Consider the following 22267-nt stretch of genomic DNA (forward strand, 5'->3'; position numbering starts at 1 on the left):
TAAAAGATATATTATTATTATAGACCTATTTTGAATTTTGAATATTTTTGTCATAAACGATTAACAAAGTTTGTCTTATAATAATTTAAACGTAATGTAAAACTAACTTTTCTTTCAACCTCTTTTTTTGCTTTATTTGTAGTATTAAGAAAATATGGCTAACCAATAATCAATTTGGTAGCGAATAATAATTTCATAGTTCATTAGTTGGTAAATATATATTATTATAATTATAAATATATACCAAGTAATAAAATATTATGTTGAAAATTTCTATAATTACATAAAATATTTAAAATGGCAACTCAGTTTCTAGCATCAATTTCTGACAGGACGTTTGAAATTCAAATCGTTAATAAACGGATCACTTAAATAAGAACGCAAATAATTTACTTTTTAATATTATAATCGCAAAAAATTCTAATGACTCCCTAATCTTAATGCGCTGTTATTTCGCTGAATAAAAATGTCAACGAGATCAGGAAAACGTAAGTGTTCGTATATGTCGCTACAGTTGTGCTTGTTTTGTTTATATTTATGAAACCAAACGCAAAGTGATACATTACATTATTTTTCATTTCAGGAATTCATAGTTCTATAGAAGAGCCTGTTGTAGAAAACATGGTTCAATTAAAAAACGAAAGAAACACTCGTAGTAAACAGCAGAAGACGGGTAATGTTTTGCCGCTCACTGAGAAAAAAAGGAAACATTATGTGAGATATCCTTCCGAAGAAGAAGTAACTACTGCTGATCATGGAAACATTGAAATTACCGTCAAAAATACACGCAAATCCAGAAGACATACACTCAAAGAGCAAAATAAAATAGCTAGTGACTGTGAGCCAATAATTGACGTGAAAGCAGAGCGTTCGACTCGTAGGACGAAAAAAAATAGTGAAAAAAATGAATTGGATAGCGTAGAGCTGACACTAATAAAAGAAGTCACAGAAGAGAAGAAAAAAGGGAAAAAGAAAAAAGCAGCTAAAGTCTCGAATACAGACGAGAATATTGAAAATGTACCTGAAGTAGACATAAAGATCAATACTAAGAAGAAAACTAACAAGAAAAAGAATAAAAAGAAATCAAACTCTCTTATTGTGACAGATGTTACCGAAAATGTTAATAAGAAGTTAAACAAAAGCAATGCCTCCATTGATTCATTTCACAGCGCTGCTGGCAGCCCTGTTATAAATACCGTTCACAATTCTTCTAATAATAAAAATTGTGTGTTAAATGAATCACCGAAAAACAGGAAAGCTAAAAGAAATGTTCATGATCAAGAATCGAGTATGAATGTTTCAGTAGATACACCAAATAAAAGAAGAAAACTTACTGTAGAAACCACAAGTCACCAGACAAATGGTTCGGTAAAAAATAGTCCGACTGAGGAACTATTGAGTGAATCAGATAGATCACGATGCAGTGTCGTAAATGAAGTAGAGGGCATAGATAATAACACATTCGATAAAGACAATTCAGTTTCAGCATTACACAAAAGCCTCGAAACAAGTTCTAAGAAAAAATCAAACAAAAAGGCAAGTTGTGACAAAGTTGATAAAAATAGTACGTTTGAAATTGACAACAGTAATAAAGAACTCTCGTCTACTAATAAACCTAAACTTAGTGATAAAAGACCATCTCTCAATAACACATTTGACGGCAGTTTTAAACGAGACGCAACGAGAACTTCAATCATAACCGGTAATGGATTAAATTTAAATGCAACTTTCAATAGGGATAATTGTAACCAATTGGATGCCAGTAAAATAAATGATGGTGTAAATGACGTAACACACAGTGGCTCCAAAAAGAAAAGAAAGTCAAGTATTAAAAATTCAACATATGATAAAATCAATGAACCACCACTCACACTAAATGCTACATTTGACAAGGATATCTTAAAGAACTCTTCAATAACGAATTCTGTAAATAGAGAGTCTAAGTCGTCGATAGATTCATTCGATGACAACAAAACGCAAAGCCTGAATAGTACTTATGATAAAAACTCCAAAGCCAAAAACTCCATAAGCTGCTTGAATGCCACTTTTGATAAACCAGCCAGCCTAGACTCAACGTTTGATAAAAGTTTAAAGAAAGATTCAATCGACCAATCAAAAATGCGCCCCACAGCAAAGTCTTCTCTATTAAGCTCTGACGCAACAGATAACTCTCTAAACGTAACTGATGACAATTCCCATGTTAGCATAAACAGTGATGATTCAAAATTAGAAAATATCGTAAACACCACACCGGTATTAGTAGAAAGTAGCATGGATGAGTCAAAAGAGGAATCTACTGACAATCCTATGGACACTGAGGTCATAAATAATACACCAAGAAGAGAATCAACATCTTCAGAGGAAAATAAAATCTCTCCATCACACAAAGCAGATATGAGGTCAGAAATTAAATCAATTACACCGTCGAAGAAAAATGGAGTGGTATCAATGTCTCCTAAACAAACAAGTTTAGTAGAATCTCATACATCAACACCTAAGAAAAAAGTGTTGCCGGAGACTAAATTAGCCACAACACCACTGAAGAGGGAAGGAACATTCACAAAAGACAGTCCAGATGTAAAGTCAAACAAATTGAGCAAAGAGATGACACCGAGACGGATGTCTCTGCCGTCGCCCGGCTGCACTCCACATCCAGGTTCCAAAAACTCACTAAAGAAGAGTGTTTTAAATGTTACTCGGTCAATCGAAAAGTCAAGAAGATCATCAATAGCTGATGTGGCACCGAGATTGACTAGAGTGATGTTCTGCAGCCCCGTCAATAACCCAGCTGTCGTTACGCAAATGAAGGGGAAAATAATTAAGTCAAATTTGAAGGGATCAAATAAAAGCTTTGTATTTGATGAAAGTGGTGAGTTATTTTATGTGTATATTCAAACAGTTAGGTCTCTCTTAAAGACATTTTCAAAAATATACGTATAAGTAAGTCCAATATATGTATATTCTTTTCTATTCTTGTCTCTTTACTATTTTATCTGTTTTACTATTCATAAAGTTGCATCTTGGTAGGCATAACATTAAAGATATACATATTTATACTATTTTAAAAGAATTAAAGTAAATCAAATTTTCAAGTTTGATTTATGTTTAAATCAAAAGTAATATATATATTTTCTTTCTTGTCTATTTGTTTTATCATAACATATTTAATAACATGATTATTTTGTGCTCGAAGTGTCTGAGTTATCCCGGCCGGCGCGCAAGCGCTCGTACACGCAGACCGAGGCGGAGGCCGAGCGCCCGTCGCCCGCGCGCTCCGTCGAGCGCTCCGCCCGCACGCGCACCGCCAGCGCCGCAGGTACCCTGAGTTACACTACAAATTCTATTATACTATTTCGGACTTGTTTCTTACATCGCCTGTTGTGTTGCTGCCAAACAGAATTGCATGGGATCTAAAACCTTAATTGCTGGGGTTTAAGAAGTAGTTTTTATTTCTTACTGTGCTAGGGTCTAAAGTTGATGTTTACCTTATGGTGTAAGTACACCATAAGGTAGTTTTTTTTCCATTTGCTTATTTGCTTAAAAGAAAGAATCATAATCTTCGTATGGACACTAAAAATGTCCGAATACTTTCGGGTCGTGTGATCGGATTCTTCAGGCTTCAAAGGATTCGGATATGCTTTGCCCACACTTTTCAGCTGGTTGGGCTTCCTCGAGGTCGGTCACCGCGGCCGAATATCAGATAAGGCTCCACAATTATAATAGAGGACACAAGCTATCAATTTTTGATCGTTCCAGGTCGGCTGCAGGAGGCGAAGGGCGAGCGGCGCACGAAGCTGCCGAACTTCGCGGCGCTGCACCAGAAGCAGTTCGAGCGCATGGAGTCGCTGGACGACTGGCAGCGCCGCCGCGGACAGCGCGCGCGCCTGCTCGCCACGCCCCCCGCGCGCGCCGCCCCCGCCACACCCGCCGGTGAGCACGCGCGCACACACACGCACACATACGCACACGCACACGCACACATACGCACACGCACACGCACGCACGCACGCACGCACGCACTCACTCATATACACGCACTCATATACACGCACCTGTACACGTACGCTCGCACACTGTGATTAAAGAATCTTTATTCTCATAAGGATTACCTTTTCAGTGAGAACACAATATAAAAGTTAAACCGAGCGCACTAAAAATCTATACTAATTTTAGAAATACGAATGTGGTTCTGCTTGCATGTCTGTCTGTCGGTGAAGCTTGATTCTTACTGAAGAAACGATCTAAACTATACGCGAAGCCGGAGGTGGCGATTAGTCTTATGTAAATTATTTATTTGAATACTGAATTTGTATGTCACGTCTTACAAAAGTATAATATAAGTCGTCGTGTGATATAAGTCAGGGATCGCCAACATTTTTTTAATTGAATTGCCCTAAAGTCCAGAAAAAACAGATTTTGATGAAATCTAAAAAATATATCTAAACCATTGGGACAAGTATGGATGGCGTGGCTACACTCCATTCCACTGTCGTTGAAAACTGGGCTAAACGAATGCACGTGCCTTGGTATTTTGACGGTACAACATGAATATGTAAACGTAAAATAACCCCCCTGTAAATGTCCCCCTGGTCTCCTGTCCCTTTTGACGAGGGGGTTCAGAACGTTTTCCACCACGCTGCTCCAATACGGGTTGTTGCATACACATATCAGAATTTCATTGACATAAGATACGTGCAGGGAAAAGATATTTTAATTATAAAATAAGCAGATCTCAATTCAGTTATGCTTGCGTGGGTTTGAAATCTCAATACCCATTAACCCCTAATTAGGCTTTTTGTAAGCTTCAATCAAAATATTCTTTATTCATGTGGGCTCATAGAAGCACCTTTGAACCGCCATGTAAGTGTTGAATTAAATGTAAAGTTACCACCCGTTCGGAATGTAGTTTCTCCCGAGAAGGAACTCATTAGTTATTTACTTACCATTCCAATTGCAAAATAGGTCAATAAAGTATGAATAATATTCAGTCAGTAATTTTACAAATCCACATTTTTTCATCTTTAAAATAATATTGTATTGAGTATTATGTCTGATTTATCAATGCTTTTTTGACATAGCCATAAAAACAAAAATAGCCTTAGGCGATCGAATCTGCCTGTTTCATCACAAAGCATATATAAATATAGAAAAAAGAAAGAATATATAAATACGCTTTTTTTTTAAAACAAAACGAGTCTTAAATCATGAACAATAGAACATCTACCAACATTTATTTATGGCTCAATAAAAGTATATATGAAAGTATATGAGCCTAGATGGCCCAGTGGTTAGAACTTGTGCATCTTAACCGATGATCGTGGTTTAAGACCCAGGCAGGCGCCACTGCATATTTAAAACCTGCATGTGTCTAATTTCAAAGAAATTCTGCTACATGTATATTCCACCAACCCGCATTTTAACAGCGTGGTGGAATATGTTCCGAACCTTCTTAAAAAGGGAGAGGAAGCCTTAATCCGGCAGTGGGTAATTTACAGGCTGTTGTTCGTTGTAATAAAAGTGAAATTACACGGCGGTCACACCGAGCACACGTGCGCTATATCAGTCCTTATCTTATAAATACTCACTCGGTATTTCCTGTGTAAGGAGCAGTATAACTAATTATGTCGTAAAGATTCACGTTTTCTTTTATCAAATACATAATCTATATTAAAATTATAAGTGTTTAAGTAACTCTTTCTGTCGGTCTGTCCCTCTTTCACGATCAAAACGCTGAATCGAATTCGATGAAATTTGCTATGAAGCAAATTTAAACTCCAAGACCATAGGCTACGTTTTTGACTAAAATATGTCAACCAACTGAAATGGCCCAGTGGTGATTGCGGGTTCAAACCCAGTCAAGCACCACTATATGTATACATGTGCTTAATTTATGTTTTTAATACATCTCTTGCTCGGCGGTGAAGGAAAACATCGTAAAGAAACCTGCATGTGTCTAATTTCATCGAAATTCTGCCACATGTGAATTCCACCAACCCGCATTGGAACAGCTTGGTGGAATATGTTCCAATTCCTCTCCATAATGGAAGAGGAGGCCTTATCTCAGCAGTGGGAAATGTACAGGCTGTTACTTTACTTTATGTCAACCAACACCGTAAAAAGCAAGCGAAGCCACTGGCGAAAACTAGTACAATAATAACATTATTTTATCCGCTCAGCGCATTGTGAAAAATGTGTTATCTCATTGTGTAATACAGTTTGATAATAGCTGTTTGGGCGTATTTTTTCCATTGTGTCCAATTTTTTATCACATTTTATGGGATCTTACAAATAACATTAACTATTATGATAAGATAATATCTTATTGACTTAGAGATGTCTATGTATGCTCAATCTAATATTATATAAATATACTTATAGGGAATATTTTTAAAGACCACGGAAGATAGCTAGGTGAACTGTGTTTTGATGTGAAAACTTCTGATTTTATTTGTCGATCAAACTTATTTGTTGCTTCCCTCCGGTGCAAATTAATAAATAAAGATAAAGACATTAATTAAATATAATTTATGCCCAACAGGAATGATACGATTATACCAGTAAACATTTTTTTTTATTTGGATCCGGAGTTTGCCCATATATACATAAAAAAAAACAAATATTACCTCCTTATTATATTAATAAATATAATATTTAAAATTTTCATGACCAAATTAAATGTTTACATCAAATTTTCTTGTTTGCAAAACGCGTAGACCTTAAGTCGTCCCCTGAGCCCTTGGACCCTGTTTAAGTAAAAAAAAATAAACCTTAAATCGTACTTACTCTACCAGGTACTTAAGACGTTATGCCCCTTGGGTTTGTAATTACATCAAGCTTGACAATAGGCTAGACAGAAGACAACTTAAATAAGCATTCACTCTTATTAATAATACATGTGACTTAAACTAAATGAAAGAAAAAATTAATCTTTTTTTCAGAAAAGGAAAAAAATGTATCACAATCCGATACGTCGACAAAGAAAGTTGAGACGCCGAAATTAAAGCAACCGACAGCGGTTCCAGGGTTCACCAAGTTCGGTTTCAAGTTGAACCTCGACGTCAATCCCTTCAGCATCCCATCCAAGAGCACGGAAGTCAAACCCAAGGATAAGAAACCGCTGAAGAGGCAAGCCACGCTGCCCTCGCTCGCCGGCGCCACCGCGCTGCGCCGGGACCTCGCCAAGCAGACCATCATGAGGGAGAAGACCTTCGCCGAGAAGAAACACGTGCACAGGGACGAGACCAGAACCGTGATCAAGGGCGTGCGGACCAACAGACGGTTCGAACTACAGATGAAGATGCGAAATATTAACAATTAATAGTGTTGTTGATGCTGTGCTGTTATTGATTAATAAATAATGTTCACTAACGAACGATCGAGTGTCGGTTTTTTGAAAAATATTACCAGTGTTCTGTTAACTAGGTTTGTGCTGTGTGGAGGGGAGATTTAGTAATGGACTAACTTACAAATGAGTTAGAAAACTTTAATATAAAGATGACAATTCAAGAAGAATAAAAACTTGGTGTAGTATTATTTTTTTTAATTAATTCTATAAACACGTGTCAAAATATAGAAGTTGTTATGTTGAATCTTTGTCAGATTGTCAATCTGTTTGTATTGAAAAAAAACACTTTCATATTTAGTAAACGTCGGTTGTAGCTTATGGACGATAGATTCTGTAAGTATAAGCAACTTATCGCAAAAAACATCGGTAGTCTGCCACAGTTTCTTTAATAAAAAGGAAACGTGACAAAAAAAACGTGTTATTAAGTCATACACTGACATAAGTGATTACTTAGAGAATAGCAATGCTGTGTTGTACGATATCTTTATAGTCAGTTCCAAATTCCAATCGAAACAGGAATAAAAATAAACAAACCTCTGAATAAAGTATTTCATGCGATTTGTTTATAACAAAACAATATCGTGTACTAATAAGAGTTTATTATTAATATATCTTTATTTATAACCACTATAACACTTAACAACTTATATTCACTTTAATTTTACCTCCATAATTCCGATAACAGTTTCGTCGAAGTTCAAAACGTATAGACACTATGTATTTTAAATATTTAATAGTTAATTTAGTATTAAAAATCTTAAATTTACTTAATTTAAGTAACGGGGCTCTTAAATGTACAATGCTTTATAATTCGTCATATGTGGACCTAGAGTTGTTTGGAATATGAAATAGTTAAACAACAGACAAAATATTTATTAATTACCTAAAGTTTATTTCAATTGTACGAGGACTAAAGGTAAATAAACTAGTTTTATATATTTCATGCAATTTGCTAATAACTATACTATGCACTAAATACTAATTATGTATGTATATATCTTTATTTACAATACATAACTGCTTCCCTTAACTATTTATATCTTCATTAATTTCACTTTCAAATTTCTTATAACATTTTCTCACAAATTTCTACTACTATAGAATTGGATCTCGACCCATTATGTCACGTCTATTCAAGGACAAAGTTTATATAATTCCTGCCATTGCAATCGATTTTAAGTATGTCGTGGCGCCATTGGAGTCTAAACTAATGTCTTACTTTGAATATTAGTGCATTAAAATACAGAGCAAGGGCAAATAATAAAATGCAGTATTTCTTATAATGTATAAAGTACGAATGAAAGTAACCTCTTTTTTTATCGTCTTTATTTGTGTCGATTTTTTATTTATCACGTACGATATAAAAAAATTCTTTATTACTAATTTTAATTATTCGTTTGTAATTTTTTATAGCTTTATTAATTTTTCTATATATTCTATATTTAATAATGTTTCACGATATCATAGAGTAATTACGATAGTAGTCAAGTGCCATCAAATTATTTGAAATTCTGAAAATGATAGAAAATGTATGCATACTTAAGAAATATGTTTAACTTAATTATAATCAATATTTAGTTTAGTTTTAAAAATGACTAACTTTTAAAAATGGATTCTTTATAAATTATTTGTCTTTATTATTAAAACATTGTTACATGTTACTTTGTCAATAAGCATTTAAGCTTGTTTTTTGTTTATTTCAACTAGCACTAGTATTTTAAACAGCGGCGTAGCTAGGTGAGGAAGGGAGCATAGAAAAAGAATCGGGACCTCACCCCTTTTTTCCCATCCCTCTTTAACTAATAATTACCGTTAAAAATTATAGATACCAAATAAGAAATCTATGCGCAAGGTCGTGACTATCTAGCTTCAGAAGCTTAAGGTTTAGTTTAGAGGGCCCCCTGAACTCCGGGGCCCTGGTGTACTGCACCACCTGTCCTTATGACAGATATGCCACTGATTTTAACGTTACTTTGTAAACCTACTGTATACTAACTATACAGAGGAATATAGTATCAAGCCTGGACAAGTCACTCGTCAAGGCGCTGATTTAATAATTCATGTTTTCGATTCGGAACTTGAATTATTTACTTTGCGATGTATAATCAAAATTTCATCCATTCATCAATCCCTTAATCATTATATTTACGTACTATAAAACTAAGTCGTTTACCGCTGTCAGTCCCTATATATGCGTAGATCTTTCAAATTATGTAACGGATTTGGATGCGGTTTTTTTTAGTAAATAGAGTGATTTGAGAGGATGATTTTTGTATATAATACATGCACAATATAGTAAAGAAATACTGATAATTTTAGAAATTACTAATTTGATGTCTTAAATAAAAAAAAATCTGTAGTGAATTTAGTATCAGTATTGCGCCCGTGCGAAGCCGGGGCTGGTGGCTTAATACAATGTATCTACCACATTTTACTTTGAGCGTTTGCAACAGCAAGTTTGACAAAGAAAGGCTTATCAACTCTATAACAAATGACAATAACTTTTTCTGTAGAATTGTAATTAGATGTTGTTTTTTTAATTATAAAGTGCCTCGTTGCCTGTTCTGACGACTAATGTACAATAGTATTAATAGTTTTGGACAATCTTTTCTACAGAATATGAGGCTATAGGGTTGACCATACAAGTTTCTTTTATTTATTAACTCGTAGCAATGTGATTGTGCGTCGATGTTGAAGTAATTAATGAACTCATTACTTAACGACTGAGTTTGTAGGGATTCGTTTGTATCAAATCGTTCTAGAGCGTGCGTTTGGAGTTCTATGACGTCATCAATTTTAGATAAATATATTTTACTCACCAATACACCCATGGTCCACTGGAAAAGGAAATGGGTCCTATTTAAAAAGAGCGATACTATGAAAACTAATTCTCTACTTTATTTTATTATTATAGGTATTTGCCATTGCTTCTAACTCAAGACTTATTTTCTTATGAATAAAATAAATATCTTTGTAACTTACTATATTGCTATTATATCTTTCCACAATATTTTCTATTCTTCCACGAACTTAAGTCACAACTCGTGTGCCTGAAGTAACTTTGTTTTCTTTATTCAATAATTTTATTTATGGTAACTAAATAAACAGAAACGCTTTTCGTATTATTCTTTTATTATCAAATATTCATTAAATGCTTAAATATATACAAATATGAAATATAACTAGTTGCTGTATAAATCTTGACTGCGTGGAATGGAAAACCAATATTCATTTCATTTCATATAACGTGTCACATCATGGCTAGAACATACGATATTTAAAAAATCGTTCAGTAAAATGAATGAATGAATTTTTTTTTTAATCTACGCTAAATATTTTATATAGGTACCAACAATGATATTCTAATAAACAGATATGTTATACCCATACTAAACAACAGAAAAAAGTGTGCCGCGCCGGGGACCGTTTATTTTACATTTCGTTACAAGTAAAAAGGATAGCTTGATAAAAACAATAAGTAAAAGGGATAACTAGATGTTTTAATTACGCAAAACGTATTACTACGTAATCATGATGTATTATAACGTATTACTGGCATAATTATGATGAAAACGACTAAAGGCAAACGTCCCAATTAGGACGTTTTCTAGTCTTCACTTTTTGCGCGTTAATAACATATCTGTTTATTAGAACATCATTGACTAAAACTAAATATGACTTATGAACGAGGATTCGTCTCATACGTGCTGACTTACACGTAAGTTCGAGTTATTCAGTATTAATTTTAGATGGCATGTGACCTTGGACAGTGACCGTATAGATTATGTATTAGTATAACCAATTTTATATTATATTGTACACAAAATTTATGTGGTTTTATTTCTGTTAGTATTTAAATGTTCTTTTTGAGTGGTCGTGTGATTCACGATTGCGATTGCCAGTGAGATCAACTTAGATTACGTTTATATGTACAAGATTTATGAAATAACAACAATAAAAGCTGGTAGAGCGATATTCAAATGTGATACGCTTTTATTTATTAAATTAAACACTTTAAAAAAAATGCTATTTTCCATAGCTTCAATGTTGACGGAAACAATTATGACGTGTTAATCAAATTATTTACGGCAAAGTCGCAAAACTAAAGTGCGTCGATTGATGTTGTCTTCCTCAATTTCTTGAGATACCGTAAAATTAAAAAGCGTTTAATTGTCATTTGACACAGTCCGATGTAAAATGAAATCCCTATAACATTTGAATTATTTCATTAGCACAGATTATATAGCTTAACTTATAAAAAATCTCTTAACGATTAGCAAACCAAAAACATAGGTAATACAATATTAATATACTTACATCTGAAGTATGGATTCTAATTAAATGGGATGATTTAATTACAATATAATAAAACGTGTTTTGTCGTAACTAAAATATAGTTTAAGCCTATATTAAAAATATGCACTTACCTTAACACGTTCACTGCCACCTAAATTTTTCCTATGCTCATAGCGATGCCGCCATACATAATGCCGCGAACACGCTAAGCGTGTCCCCGGCATCGCTAGATAAATTGTATGGACAAGCGTAGCGTGTCCACTGGCACAGGAACAAAAAAATGATTATTTTTTTGTTAAAACGGTCTTTTTAGGTAATATTTCTTGTGTTATGCAATAATTAAGGTGTTTAGAATAATGTTGTCAGTGTTTTATCCTGGAATTATGACAAAAAACCGCTTTTATGGTAAGTAAACATCATAATGTAATCAGTGGTTGTAAAACTTTTTAATAAATTCCCACATATCATATTTATATTGGTGTCGAATTTGATATATACTTTTTATCGCGTTATGATTTAGTTCGTATTTCAATAAAAAATTGTTCATGATATATACTGTTACCTGTTATCTACTGTTGTATCCCTGCAAAGGACGCGGGTCAGTTTGAAAGTAGCAAGGTATAATCAAATAAAATAAAATAGAACTTTCAATACAAATTAAAACAGAGTTTAAATTTAGCTTCATAAAGTGTCCATAAAAATCCACCTTCTTTTTTTGTTTTCTCAAATACATACTTATTAATTTCTAAAATCAATTTTTATCTCACTTGTTTCGTTCACTTTCTTATTAGTTGCTAGAAATGTTCAAAGGTCATAGGATATCGATTCGGTGCACATGTCTTGATATAATAATAAAGAACAATTAAATAAGTAATAATTAATAAACAAATAATTAAAAAATAATCAAGCTTCTTGTAAGCTAAACTCGTTTTATTGTTTCATTACTTCAATTCTTGTAACACGAATTTGAAGTTGACATGAGTTTACATTTTTAAGGTAAATCAGCCTTATTTAGTGTTTAATTTTATATATTTGGTGTATGTATGTGGTAGTTAATGATTAATCGAACTAACATATAGGTACTTGTAATACATAATCAGTATCAACATAACACAAAGTAAGACAATGTAGTATAAACTTTGTCATTAAATAGGAATGGCAGAATTACGGCTTATATAGTTTTCAACCAACTTCCAAAAGGAGGAGGTTATCAATTCGTCTGTATTTTTTTTTTTTTTTTTATGTTTGTTACCACAGTCGATTAACGATTATAATAATTATAACCCTACAGTATATTTATCAAAAAACAATACGAGAATACTTTAACAAATATGTTTTTTACAAATTACCTTTTACACAATAATATACTGGATCAATCAAGGGGCTCGTATCGCATCTTTCTTTTGATTGTTGGGGCAAGGGCACCGTGGCTGACACCGGCTCCAAATATACCAATAACTATAACTACATTATATAATCGTAAATCGACTTTTAAGTAGTCTAATATTTTTCATTTCATTTAACTTAGGAAGACTCTAAAAAATATGTTGAATACGCAATTATTTTTATTACTTTTTCGTGCATATTAATTTGTTTTAAAATAGTGTTTTGTTTGAAGTCGGTTTTTCTTTTTGTTAAAATTTTTATTTATACTACAAAGGTGTATAAATTTTTATAATAATAGATATTTGTACAAAAAAAAAAATGTAACAAAGTTCCGCAAATTTGAGAAAACAATAACAAAATTAGTTCAATTTTCTACAAATTGGTAATAAGCCATAAATAAAATGTGGTTTGTTGAAAAAACAGTTTGACAATCTATGATTATCCTTAATAAGTGAACAAGCCTAGCGTGTCGCCGGCATTACGAAAGACATTTTTTTGTAAAATAAAAAAAAATATTATTTTTAACGGGCCACTTAAAAACTCAGTAGCTTATCGCTTGAAGATTGCACACAATTAGTTTGAATGAATAATTTAGCCTAGTTTTTAAGATATCACTGAAATTCTTAGAACAAGCCTAGCGTGTTCGCGGCGTGGCTATAGAAATTCGCATGAACACGCTAGGCGTGTCGCTGGCACTGAACGTGTTAACAACTTTGTAGCTTTGGCGAAAACACAATTTATGTATCCACTTATGATATTAAATAATATCACATGCGATTTTATTCAAATGAATAAAATTTTAATACATATCATTACTCATTCAATTTTGAAGTATTACTATGTATGTCTAAGGTAATAATTTAGAACGCCAAAAAACCTTTACTTATATAAATAGGCAGTTAAGGTAAAAAAAACAAAAAGTTGACTACAATCAGATTTATTAATGTATCAACATAGAAGCACATGATCTTTATTATAATCGAAGGTTTAATTCGTTAGTTTTTTTTAGTTTATGTACATTTTCTTTCACATTTTGACAATACAACGGATATTGTCATTCAATCAATAAATCAGGGTTTCACGAAGAAAATATGCTCATTACTTGGTTATATCTGTGCATGAATCATTATATTTACACAGATAACAAACGATATATTACAATTAACTTTGTCACAATGCATAAAAAACAACTTGCTAGCGATTTAAATCTTCGACTTACACAATTGTATCCCCCATTCCCAAAATCACAGTGACACTCCCTACATTTTTTTATTAATTTCCTTTTAGATTACTAAACGTGATAAGAGCTGAAAAATGGTATGATTTTCATTGTTTATAATGTATAAACTAACAATATTTATTATTGTTCATAAAGTTCCAACAAATTTGTTAAGAAACAGTACCCTATGTGACATTTTGTAAAGAAATGCAAGTTATATTATCAGACGAATTAAATAATAGGTGACTCGCCAGCTTTAAGTTAGCAGGTTACTTCGTTTTAATTACGTTCGATTTGATTTTCGTAGTTATGAATCACAAACAAGATGAGTGAGTATACGTTGCTTATTTCAAAATGAAATAAACAATATACCGAAAGTCAGCATGAAACAGGGCGGAGGTATTTCTGCATCGATCATACCATCATTCAGCTCTTGCCAAATCGCGTCATATCACATCACATATCTTGTACTATTATATTAAAATATGCCATTAGTTCCGATTGGTAATAGAATATTAAAATAAAATAAATATCTCACTCGTAAGAAAAAGAATCGGATAAACTTATTTGTAAACAGCGTCTATATAAAATATTACTATAGATTATTCGTTTTATGATGGGAGTCAACTGGCGATTGTCATATGAAACGCAAATTACAGAGCCTTTGCATACAGCGACAAACCGTTCTACACTTTTCAATAACTTCGATCCTAGTTCCTTCAATATCGGAAATAAATGTTCGAAACAAAATCATAATCAATTTTCAGTCTATTTGTGTGCTTGCTTGTTCAATTTCACGAAGTTTAGTAAGTCGATGAAAAATACCGATTATAGTCTTAAATAAAACAGTTTGTCGATATTAAATTGCGGCTCATTTTTCTTATATCAACATTAGTAACAAAACAAAACTAAACAATAGTTAAATCTCACACAATATAAATTTACTGATACATTATTTTCACCTTTTCGGTATTATTCTTAATAAGTAGTTCCGTTACGAAATAACGATACAAATATTATTTACAAGCGTCGTTTTGTATCTCGGCCACGTAATACAGTAACGTTTATTTTAGAATTGGGTTAATAAAGTGGATAGGTACCACTTGTAAGTCATTTGTCTTATTAATTCATTGCTACTAATAAAACATCATTCATTTATTTTAGTTTATAAGAAGTTCAATTTTAAGGAGGTTCATAATCAGATAATAATAATAAGATAACTTCGTAGGTGTGCGGTAGTAATATAAATACAAAACAACGCTTTACATTTAACGCGGAAATGGTCCCAAAGATAACACATAAAACTTAAACACAAATTATATTTACATAACGTTCATTCGCGAAGCGTGTCAAATTATTTTTGTCCAGTTGACCGATTGTTTCCCATGTTTTTGTGCTTCAATGAAAGTTAATTGACCACACCGTACTGTCCGGCAATTACTGAACGTTCGCTACATTTAGTAATACTATCCTCTACTTAAACGCTAGGCTACATTTTTGGCGATTTTAGAAATAAAAATTGTACAACGAAGCCCTTTTTACGCGAGTTCGCAGATTTTCTTGACGCACAGAAAAAAAATAGCAACGTTAGTGCACAACAGATTATAATACTACCTTGGATATGTCGCAATTTTTATTTTCAATAACAAAAATATAGCATTTAGTGCTAAATATTTTTTTTTTTCATTTCTACTTAGTATTTCCTATTTTATTTTAATTACATATCGCTGAGGCACCTAATGAAAAACATATATTTATTATTCAATCTTACCTACAGCAGCTTGAGAATAATAGAAACTTTTTTTTCACCTAACCACACCATATTACTCTCAACACAAATAGAATGTGAACGTATCAACACTTACCCACTAACGGGAAACAATATTATGTTATCTTACAGATTTATTTACAAAATTAATACACACACAATATAAGTTTTATTTATAAATAAAAAAAGATCGAACAATACTCTAAAAAGGACGTTTAGGGAACTTTAAATGTTTAAACACCTACTCGCATTGCCTTACTTATTTTTTACAACACACTTATGTTAAAAAAATACTAATAAAACAAAATTTCATAAACGTTTTGTATTTTATTTTTAATTGCGTTCAGTATAGTAAAATATATGTTTCCATAAACATTACTTCGCATGGGTATAGATTTAAGAAACACTATAAGTAGACCGAAACCGGCGGAGCTCCACATCACACAAATATAAATGAAAAATAAACAAAAGTACCATTTTTTCATTTTAATAACATTTTTTATGCATAATTTTAAAATTAAATATATTTAGAATAAGTTACGTTTCGATCAAAAATTATTCCGTTTAAAACAATTGTTTATTTTGACTTAATTCTTATTCTGTCTTAGCCTGTTGACTTATTCTATTAGTGTAAAATCACAAAGGCGATAAATCTTTCAGTTGCGAAGAAAAATTGGACACTTAAAAAATATCTATGGAGACTGACAAATCACCATAATAAATATACCAACGCTGACAGATATTAAAACAATCGGAAAGACAACTAAATTATCCAGTTATATGAGTGCAATTATAGTTTCGTATTTATGTCAGTGAAGAAACATCGGGATTAAGCTCACCACAATCCACATAGGTGGTACTAACAGTTTTGTTAATTGTTGCCACCTCACTATTCTAATGTAAAATATCAAAACTGTTTATACTATGGCCATCGAATTTATTTTTTCTTAAAATAGCTGCAGGATTCATTGACCGTTTAATTAACGAACAATTAATTTTATAAATCTTCTTCGCGTGTTATCACTAATTCTTTCTGAACAAAAAATTAAAATAAATGCTTAAGAAAGCTAAACGATCAATATTTATTTTATTAAATAGTAAAGTTTACACGCTGTAAGAACCGGTAATGTTTTTTACGACTTTATTTCGTATCTTGAATATTATCGGAGTTTACATAATTAAGAGCAATGAATTATGAAAGGTCAATGAACAAGGTATGTTTCTTATACAATATCCTAAAAATATTCTTTGCTTGTTTATTTTCAAATTCAATACAAATAAATCGTTTCTAATAATACTGCCCTTTGTAAATACTATGGTAACTAATATTGTACATGTTACTTTTACGGATTATTATATACCTAGTTGTTATTATATAATAATTATGATTATATTAGCGCAGGATTATGAAAACCACAGATAATAAATACAGTTGACAGCTACTAAAACAATTGAAAACAGGTGATGTTTACATGATATAAAATAAAACGTAGATGTGACACCTACATAACATTTCCGTTATACCTGCCTTGCAATTTCAGGATAAAATAAGGTACTTGCGGGTAACAAGGGCCACCGTCTAACAAGGGCCACGTGTCGAAAATTATCCTAAAAAACCGTTTTATCCATTTCTAGACACGCACACATGTAAACGACCAATAGAAAAGCTAGCCTGCGTATCGCATGACAATGCGCCACGCGCCATCTTGACAGTAGGTCTGCGACTATCGAGTGTGTTCGTGCGTGTTGTATTATTATAAAATTCTTTCGTTAGAAATTATATAAAATATGCATTAAATGTTTGTTTTTAGTTAGGTTTGGAATTTGTATGTAAAATTTAGAAGATATAGCTTCTGTTGAAGGTAAGGCTTAAATGTTTTTTTTACTATTATGTGTTTTTATCTGTTTTGCTAAAAAATAAGCCAAAGAGTCTAATTAGAGCCACATTCTAGGCGGCTTACGAGGGCCGGCCCTTATTAAACTTATTGAATTAATTTTCATATCTTTTTATACTTGTAAATTATTATGTGTTATTTGTATTACCTTATATCAAAGTCCTAATTTCTATCATTAAAAAAGTAATATTTGGAAGATTGACCCTGGGGGATAGTAATAAATTGGTATTATTAGGCTTTTTCTGATATTTTTTATTTTTCAGAAGTTTAATTAACTTATATCATCTGCTGCATTTTTCCTTGAATGCGATAGGAGTGGCCATGGCTTTTTCATTTTTTTTTTGCTTTGTGTCGTGAGGCTAGACTATTGGCATGAGCTTTATGTATGTCGTTTATTTTTGTAGGTTTCAATAATGGAACATTCCATTAAAAGAAATCGGGGTCTATGGACACTTCAACAGCTGGAGGCAGCTATGGCTGCTGTCAAAGACGGAGTCATGTCTCAACGTGCTGCTGCTAAACATTACTCTATACCCAGAAGAACATTGGTAAACCATCTGAAATCAGGCAAAGTGGAGAAACAGATAGGACGTCGCACAATTATGACGAAACAGCAAGAAAATGATCTAGCTTCAAGGATTAAGCGACTAGCATCCATAGGATTTCCTTTAACGCCTAAATTGTTACGCCACCAAGCCTTTGTTTTTTGCGAATCAAATAATATTCCGAATAATTTCAATAAATCTACGAAGCGAGCTGGCAAAGATTGGCTCAAACTATTTTTAAAAAGACATACTGAGATATCAAAGCGCAAAGTTCAAATATTAAATCCCGGAAGAGCACAAAAACTTAACAAAGCAATTGTCATGCAACACTTTCAAGAGTACAAAAAAATTTACGAACAGCTAGATATTGCTAATAATCCACAGCGCCTTTACAATATGGACGAAAAAGGCTGCAGACTGACAATCCACAATCAACCTTTGGTTTTAGCTCAAAAAGGGTCAAAAAGAGTGCACATGGTGGCACAAGAACATGCCGAAAACGTTACGATAGCCGCTTGTGTAAATGCATTGGGTAACGCAATTCCCCCAATGATACTATTTAAGGGGAAAAGGATGAAGCCCGAGTACAACGACAATTTGCCTTCAGGATCGTTGGTAAAAATGGCACCAAAAGGAAGCATGACTACGTCACTATTTGTTGACTTCATCCATCACCTGGGTAAGTTTAAATCGGATGGTCAATGTTTGCTCATTTTCGATGGTGCTTCGTGCCATTTAGATTACAGCATTGTTGATGCGGCAGACAAGGAAAATATTATACTGTATTGTTTGCCTTCAAACACTACTCATGAACTTCAGCCTCTAGATAAAAGCGTGAACAAATCGTTTGAGCATCATTGGGACGAAGAGGTTTTAACATTTACGTATCAACATCCTGAAAAAAAAATTACAAAAGCCCGTTTCAATTCAATATTCAGCAGGGTTTGGTCGAAGTGCATGACGCATGATATCATAGTAAACGGCTTTAAATCTACTGGTTTGTATCCGTTCTATCCAGAGGCGATACCATCAGAAGCCTATGCTCCTTCTGTTCTTACTGAGAGGCATTGTCAACAGGAAAATGTTATCCCCCGATGCGATTCACCAATTCCAGGTCCATCAGGTATTAATAAAAGTCACACAAAACTAAGACCTCAGCCTGATAGTTCTGATTCAGATGCCACTTTATGTGAGAATCAAAGTCCTAGCTCTCCATCCTTACTGCAACCGGATTTGTCTCAGCCACATATAGAAATTATCGGAGTCAAGAAAAGATTAGTGTCCTACAGTACAACTGATTCTGACTCACCTGATCCAGGGAATCACAATACTAATACTGAAATAAGAAGACCAGTTATTTATAGCTCTGATACAGACTCTTCTAGTGTTGAATTGACGAAAATGCTCAATGAACCCGGCACGAAGTCTTTCTTCGGCATATACTCGAGTTCAACAGACAATGAAAATGAAAATTCTGCAACTAAGCAAGATCGCACTCCCATCAAGCAGATAACTGCTAGGCATGTAAAAGCTACGAAGAGCTTAAGACCTGTCACAAGTGACGAAAATTCTGAAGATGATGTACCACTAAGAAAGTTACAAGAGAGAAAGAAATCATTTCAAGAGCTCATACCAACACCAAACTTTGCCATTGTCAAACAAAACCCAAAACGTAAAGCAATTAATTACAAAGCTCAGATTGTTACTAAAAATTTATTTGAAGAAAGGCAAACTCATAAAGAGAAGAATAAGAAAAGAGAAAGAAATATAAGTGATACTGATATAGAGAAGCAACGGAAATCAAATCTGAAGGAGGGTCACCGGCGAAAAGTAAACATTAAGGATCGTTCTAGAAGGTGCGAAAAAGGAAAAAAAGTGAAAGAATCAAAGAAGAAAAGCAAATTAAGTAGAGATGAAATTGATACTAATGATAGATGGTACTGTTATGCATGTAATACAGAAAGATTAGAAGATATGCGACAGTGTCCATTATGCCAAAAGTGGTTTCATGAAGCATGCGTGGGACTTACTAAAGAAGATACGGATTTTGCTTGTCCAATGTGCAATTAGAAGACTGAGAAACTTAACTTGATCTCAAATAAGACTTGACAACCTTAGATTTTTCAATTTAGTTATTTTTTATTATATATTATCGTAAAAATAAGCCTTGTTAGGCGTACATTACTATTTTTACGAATTGTGATATTCAATTTAGTTCCTTTAGACTCAAATCAGTAAGTAATATCGTTATTATTATAAAGTACAAATTACGTGAGTCCAATAAGGGCCACTTATGTTTGATAAACATATTTCTTTTTCTAATTTATAGTGTCGATATATATAGAGATGTAAGAGGTGTTCGTAATTATTATAATTCTTTTCAATTTAATGTTTAAAACACATTTTCGAAGTGAAAATTTGTTACTTAGGTTTAATAAGGTCCATGTGTTGTTTTTATTTGTTATGAAAGTGAATTTAAATATGTTTTTCTTTCTTAAAAGTCAAAAATTGTTTTTGTAATTTGTAATTATAGTTTATTTTTTGTTATTTGGTTATTCTGGATATTTAGAAAATGGCCCTTAATAAACTACATAAGTATAAATAGGGCCACTGAAAGCTTTTTTAAAAACGACTTTGTACTTGATATTATGTTAACGTAACCGTGTTGACTGTACTTTTTCAAATAATAAAGAAATGAATAATAATTTGATAAATAGCGTTTTATTTTCTATTCATTATTATTCTTAATATCTTGGTTTTAAATAAGGTGGCCCTTGTTACCCGCAAGTACCTTATAGGTCTTAATTTATTTTTGTTGATAGTGTATCGATAACTTCGTTATCGGACATTTTTATATACGTTGATAATGAAATTGGTATTATGTATTTTATCTTTAACAAAATTTATAAAAAACAGTAGCTGTAATTCATTTTGTATATGTTATAATGATCGCCATCAAAAAAAATGTTCATTCAAATTCAACTTAAAATTTTACTTTCAGTGTTAAATGAACTTAAATAAAAGCAAGAAATATTAACCTCTTTTTATAATTTTCAATACTTAACAAATGCTTTCTTGTAAGTTCAGTATTTATAAAAGATATATTCGACGATGTTTAGTAAACAGATAACGAATCAATCAATAAATTATTACATTGGCATTCACGATATTGACTGTAAATTATACATAGGTATTATGAGGTTATCTCTGCTCTGTTATAATTACGTGCCTTTGATATACATATAATATTAATATAAAGAATAAACAATGTCTTGTCACGTCTGTTATTCTGTCTAAAGTCAGCAAGTCTTTGTTAGGACAATAAAAACGTCGAACAGGATTTTATAGAACGTTAAAAATCAATTATAAAATGTAAATAAATCGCCACGAAGCGTTTGTTTCTTGAAGGTTATTATAAACCAGCGACTTCATTGACGGAAAAACATTTCGTGAATGGAGCCGAGATGAGATGACCCAAAGGTTAGAACGCGTGCCTCTTAACCGTTGACTCCGGGTTCAAATCCAGGCAAGCACCACTATAAATATGTGCTTAATTGTGTTTATAATTCGTCTCGAACTCGGCGGTGAAGGAAAACATCGTGAGGAAACCTGCATGTGTCTAATTTCATCGAAATTTTGCCACATGTGTATTCCACCAACCCGCATTGGAACAGCGTAGAATATGTTCCAAACCATCTCCTTACTGGAAGAGGAAGCCTTAGCTCAGTAGTGGGAAATTTTCGGGCTGTTACTTTACTTTTTTAATGGAGCTGTTGATGCTAGTAGCTATTACTTATTAGGACAAAAAAGCAT

The 22267-nt window shown here is 32.7% G+C and overlaps 2 protein-coding genes across 2 annotated transcripts; both read left to right on the plus strand.

Annotated features, from left to right (window-relative positions):
- Positions 1 to 341: 341 nt before the first annotated feature.
- On the plus strand, positions 342 to 7448 carry LOC124538597 (protein ZDS2). Its single transcript, XM_047115711.1, has 5 exons — positions 342 to 488; positions 584 to 2869; positions 3194 to 3316; positions 3757 to 3930; positions 6939 to 7448. The coding sequence occupies exons 1-5, from the start codon at positions 467 to 469 to the stop codon at positions 7316 to 7318; spliced, it is 2985 nt and encodes a 994-aa protein (XP_046971667.1). The 5' UTR covers positions 342 to 466; the 3' UTR covers positions 7319 to 7448.
- Positions 7449 to 18286: 10838 nt separating this feature from the next.
- LOC124538258 lies at positions 18287 to 21119 on the plus strand. The gene has a single exon (XM_047115249.1). It carries the CDS (start codon positions 18323 to 18325, stop codon positions 20522 to 20524), a length of 2202 nt encoding a protein of 733 aa, XP_046971205.1. The 5' UTR covers positions 18287 to 18322; the 3' UTR covers positions 20525 to 21119.
- The last annotated feature ends 1148 nt before the right edge of the window (positions 21120 to 22267 follow it).

Source organism: Vanessa cardui, chromosome 20 (assembly GCF_905220365.1).
Source record: "Vanessa cardui chromosome 20, ilVanCard2.1, whole genome shotgun sequence".
In the NCBI taxonomy this organism is placed as follows: domain Eukaryota; kingdom Metazoa; phylum Arthropoda; class Insecta; order Lepidoptera; family Nymphalidae; genus Vanessa; species Vanessa cardui.